Source organism: Acanthisitta chloris, unplaced genomic scaffold (assembly GCF_000695815.1).
Source record: "Acanthisitta chloris isolate BGI_N310 unplaced genomic scaffold, ASM69581v1 scaffold2407, whole genome shotgun sequence".
Taxonomy (NCBI): Eukaryota; Metazoa; Chordata; class Aves; order Passeriformes; family Acanthisittidae; genus Acanthisitta; species Acanthisitta chloris.
In genome coordinates this window covers 51,498-57,047 of record NW_008680715.1, presented here as the reverse complement: position 1 = coordinate 57,047, position 5,550 = coordinate 51,498, and the positions used below count along the sequence as shown (strand labels likewise).

Here is a 5,550-nt window from a genome sequence, read left to right as displayed (position 1 = left end):
AGCTTTAAATATAATATCTGAGGAGCATATCAAATCCATTATTTCATTGTTGGATAAACATGGGCGCAATTACAAGGTATGCTTGGAAAAACTTAGGGTGTATCGATAATCTTAAAATCGTTTGTGAGGGGGGAAACAGAAAGAGAAATTTCTACATGGAAATATCTTATTCTAGCACTTTTAAAGGAATAAACTAATCTTGAAGTACATCTGAAGAATTGTTTTCTAGAGATGTGCAATATGTAATTGCACATAATATAATGTATATAATATATATAAGATACAATTGCAAAAGGATGTACAATATATAATTACCTTTCATCAAATATATGGGAAATATGTATGGCAAGCACACATTTAAGATATATTGATAACCAGTCAAAGCATTGGATTTGCTGAGAAAATGAAACATTCTGGTGGCTGCAGAATGTGGGCAGACTACCTTGCTTTGTGATGCAGGGCCTGCAGAAGCAGTGGACTATGATTATATCTACAGAAAGGGAGAATTATATGCTGCAAAGTCATTCCTAAATCCAGTAAGAATAATAGCAGCAGAAAACTAATAAAATGATAATTCAGAAAAATAACCCAAATATCTGAAAGCACAGGTGTTCAGAAGAAAGAAAAAACCTCATGAGTGTCCAGAAAAATTATTGGCTTAAATTAGTTTAGACATAAATATGCAATTTATTATGATAGAAGAAGGTGAGCAGAGTTTCTGATTTTGATAAGGATGACATCAGGACACAGATGAAGATAATAGGTTTATGTGTGATTTTCTGATGCGAGTTTCCTTGCTCAATTAAAATTCTATTTGAAAGACTGATAACCTTGAGGAAGAACAGAGAAAGTTTTAGTGAGCTGAAATTACCTTCTCCTGTAAATCAGTAATACAGAGAACCTAACCAACTACAGATAAAGGAGACAAGTAGTTTTAAGCATGGTTAATTACTGTGATATGCCTGTCACCTACAAAGAACCTTTCAACTGGAGCATCTTAATGCAGATCTCATAGTAAGAACATAGAACACAAATGGAAAATGTACATGGGAAAAGAATTATACTGGATAATAGATTTGTACATTTCCTTTTGTAATGTCTTTGACTAAACCTCTATAAGTAATAAGAATTTATTTGTTATGTAGCAGTGAAGTAATGAATTTTTTTATGAAGTAATGAATGTATTTGTTACTCCAGAAACAGTATATGTTGTTCTCCTGCTAGATTAGAAATTCTGTTGAGATTTTGGAAATAAGAATGGTAATATTAATAAGTAAAATTGTCTTGGAAGTTATTGATTTGGAGGATTTTTTTTAGATAAAAACCATTGTGTCAGAAATACTGTCAGCAAATACACAGAGATTATTTTAACAGTTTACATGTAAATTCTGAGTTACTGGTATTCATTAATATTACTACGATGCCTTACAACTGAGTACTGATCAGGCTTTATGTGGTTCTTGAAGTTATTACCTCTATCCTTCTGCAACAGTTTTCTGCCCAATAACAGAGATTGCAGAAAAGAAAATGCATGGGCTGGGTCATAGCAAAGTTCACAATATATGAGCTTAAACTACTGTTGATAGTGACTGTGCTAAATCCACTGGGCAGAGGACAAGAGTAGCTAAAATGAATGCCATGTTCTGCTACCCCTGGTGTTGTACAGCACTTTCCAAGATGGTAATCAACAGTGTGAAGATATGTCTTTGCCTTTGAAGGTGATCTGTAGTTTAGAGCATTTGAGCTTGTTGCTCAAAGATTGCTTGTCAGAGCTCAAGTACATCTTCAAGCTTCTCTGTTTTTTTGTGATAGTGTGTAGCTTTCTCCCTCAGCATTAAACAACAGCATGTTACTGTGTTCTCTCTTTCAAAACCTTTTGCTCTCTTGTGAGAGAATTATGTCAATTTCTTTCAATTTTCAGACTGAATTCCCCCCCTAAATCCAACCAAACAAAAAGAAGTCAGAAGTTTTAGAATAAGATATTTCTGAAATACTGTTTTGCTTTATAGTGAATACTTTTAAATGCTTTTAATTTAAATAATATGATTGCTTCTCATATTGAAAACATTCTTTCCAGAACAGATTCATAAGGAGTCAAAGAATTGCAGCTGATAATTTTGCACAGAAAGTTATTTGGGCTGCAAGAAATTTATCAAAGAATTTAATTTAAATTTCAAACTATTAAATGAGATTTAATTAAAAAATATAAAGAGTTGACATACAACTGTTCTAGCTTTGGGGTTTTTTTCTAATTAAAATGATAATAAAGAATCTCAATGGAGATTTTGAGGCATTTTTCAAGCCCTGTGTTCTGAATTTGTTCCATGAATGTTTGATATCCTCTGTCAGTTGTACAGACTACACTCATTCCATATATGCAAAAAGTATTTAGAAAACAATAATGATAAAGTGCACTATGTTCTTTCCTTAGGCCTATTCTGAATGCAAATTAATCTCACAACTGGATAATAGTGTATGCAGCTGGCTGCCTTTGCCCAAATTTCTTCTGATTTTTCTTTTAAGGTTCTTGATGTGCTTTGCTCTCTCTGTGTTTGTAATGGAGTTGCAGTTCGCGCCAATCAAAATTTGATCTGTGACAATTTGCTGCCTAGAAGAGACTTACTTTTGCAGACACGTTTGATTAATGATGTGACAAGGTATAGTGACATGTTTTATTGCTATATTAGAAAAAGAAAGGACTTCCATATCTTCAGTAATTAATTGTAGAAAATACTGTAACCTAAGAAATGTCCCACAGCTTTCAATATTGAGACATGCACTTTATGAAGTGTTTATGTATTATGTAATCATTTTTTAAAAAATAACCCTTAAATTTTTACTAGCAATGCTGCATTTGTAATGGAAACTGTGCTCAAATAGAAATTGCTAACTAATGGTGAGATCTGTTCTGTAATGGAAACATGAAAGTTGCTTGTTTCTAAGTTAAAACAGAGCATGGAGTATGTAAAAATGCTATGAAGTACTTGTGTGTTTTAAGAGGGATTTGATTTCCTGGCAACCTCACTCCTGCTTTTCTGATTTTAGGATATTATCTTGTTATTTCTATTTTGATTCTAAGTTTTTCAAAGCATGGAAGCTCTACCTTAGAAGATGATTCTACAGCAGCTTTATAAAGTTGTATAAAATGTGTCACTATTTAAAATAAAAGCAAAATGTGGATATCTGCACTCATCATATTGGCAAAGTGAATTTGGCAATTATACAGCAATATAATTTATATGTCACATTTTATCTTTACACTAACTGGTTTACATTTTCTTTCTTAGCATAAGGCCAAACATATTTTTGGGTGTTGCTGAGGGCTCTGCACAATACAAGAAGTGGTACTTTGAGTTAATAATTGATCAGGTTGATCCATTCTTGACGGCAGAACCCACTCATTTACGAGTTGGATGGGCCTCTACTTCAGGTTATGCCCCCTATCCTGGAGGTGGAGAAGGATGGGGAGGCAATGGTGTTGGGGATGACCTGTACTCCTATGGTTTTGATGGCCTTCATCTGTGGTCTGGTAAGTATTTTGTGAGCTTCCACTTCCTACATTTAGCAGTTACCCCCCTTTACCATCAGTACCTTTGTGTATATGGCATGCTGTTTCATAGTGAGTTACATTCAGAACTCTGGGTTATCATGAAGTTATTTAGATGTTCAGTTCAAACTTCTTATCTGAGATGTTAGTCAATATTGAATTATACTGATTAGGCATTTTAGCAGACAGCTTATATTTTCATGATTTTGATCAAAGAATAGTATTTTCCAGATCTAGATCAATAATGTCTTAATTCCATCCATTCAAAATCAGTGGATGTATTGATCTCGGATAAATTAATTCTATATAGATCTACATTTGCATTATTCTTTTACTTTGTATCTACAGTTGAAGTAAAATGACACTGTTATCCTTATATCCATTGATAGATGTAATAAATTGACTTAAATTTTGATACATAGTTTCATAAAAGATAATGTTGTCAATTAAAAATAAGAATTGCTACAGTTATACCAACTTCATTGTTTTAGTTCTTGTGTGTACTATCTTTTATTATGAAGAAGCATGCTATTTTTTTCTTTCAGATTTTTCTTGCATACACAGTAAATAATGATTTGTGGCTTGTGTTTTATTGTACACTATTCAAGGCATGTAGGCAAAACGATTATTTGCCCCATATTTCTCAGTGCCTTTAAGTGTCATCTAGGTATTCTTTAATTGCTCCAAAAATAACAGTGTAGGGCCATGCAATTAACAGGTGTGGTTTATGTGCAGCACACATAAATACACTGAAGTCAATTTTACGACCTTTTATGGACTTTGAACATTTCCTAATTTAAGAGTGTTTCATTTTTCAATTATATTAGCATTGTTCTAACATAGGATTTAGTATATAAAGTGTGTGTGTGTACGTAAACCGGGATACTGGTCATAATCACAGGTCCAGTAGAATTATATAACCATACATGTTGGAATAGACCTTAGAGATCTTGTAGTCCAATCTCCCTCCTGTGGGCCCCTGCCACTTCCACTAGACCAGGTTGTTCAGACCCCCATCCAACCTGGACATGAACAGTCCCAGAGAAGGGTCATCCATAACTTCTCTGGGCAACCTGTTCTAGTGTCTTACTGCTGAATATTCACAGATATGTGAATCAGGGATTTCATTAATAACTGAAGAAAAAATGGATCTATAAATGTTAGTTTTATAAAGAGGGCATCATTTACACTGCCTCATTATTCCTGCATCAGGCTAGAGTGTGAACTTGTGTGGTATCAGCTCAGCATGTTCTGTCACGTGAACAGTGTCAGAGGTCTCAAGTTATTTGCTCAGTTTATCCACTCTTCTGCCACATACCACTTTTAAGAATCTTGACTCACAGTCTTTCAAAACAGAACTGTTCATAAAACAGATGAAGGTAAGATCATGTCTTCATGATTATGAAGAAAAAACTTGTTGGGGGTTTAGAGAAAATAAATTAATCATCAAACCCTGAGAGTCTGTTTAAAGCTTCTGATTACTGCATACTTTTATCCTAGGTCGAGTACCCCGAGCTGTAGCATCTGTCAATCAGCATTTATTAGCATCTGATGATGTGGTTAGCTGCTGCTTGGATTTAGGTGTACCCAGCATTTCATTCCGCATTAATGGACAGCCTGTTCAGGGAATGTTTGAGAACTTCAGTACAGAAGGGTTTTTCTTCCCTGTTGTAAGCTTATCAGCAGGGGTAAAGTAAGTGCAACTTAATTTCACTTGTTTTCTTTGCTATCTTGTCACACAAAATATTGTCCAAATCACATATGATTTTTTTCTATTTTGGTTCTGTCCAACCAGCAGCTGGGAGGGAGCCAGGAAAGTACTGATTTGTTTAGGGATGACTTCACTTAAAAGTGAAATGTGACCCTGTGAGCAATTTGACTATGCCACAGTGTCTGAAAATTATTAATTTATGGGTATTTGGTGACCTAGGGGAAATTAATTTTGTCTCATTCCAATTATCAGTGAAAAAAAGTATGTTAGAAACACAGCACCACATTTGACA

The 5,550-nt window shown here is 34.2% G+C and overlaps 1 protein-coding gene across 1 annotated transcript in view; it reads left to right on the top strand.

Moving 5' to 3' along the window:
* Positions 1 to 2: 2 nt before the first annotated feature.
* The window catches only part of LOC103805152 (ryanodine receptor 3-like), a gene marked incomplete at both ends in the record, with an annotated part of 56,159 nt that continues 50,611 nt past the window's right edge, over positions 3 to 5,550 (top strand). The window contains 4 exons of the mRNA XM_009077787.1: positions 3 to 76; positions 2,524 to 2,657; positions 3,288 to 3,529; positions 5,048 to 5,240. Of these exons, the coding sequence (XP_009076035.1) occupies positions 3 to 76; positions 2,524 to 2,657; positions 3,288 to 3,529; positions 5,048 to 5,240 (643 nt within the window). The remainder of the gene's footprint in view (positions 77 to 2,523; positions 2,658 to 3,287; positions 3,530 to 5,047; positions 5,241 to 5,550) is intronic.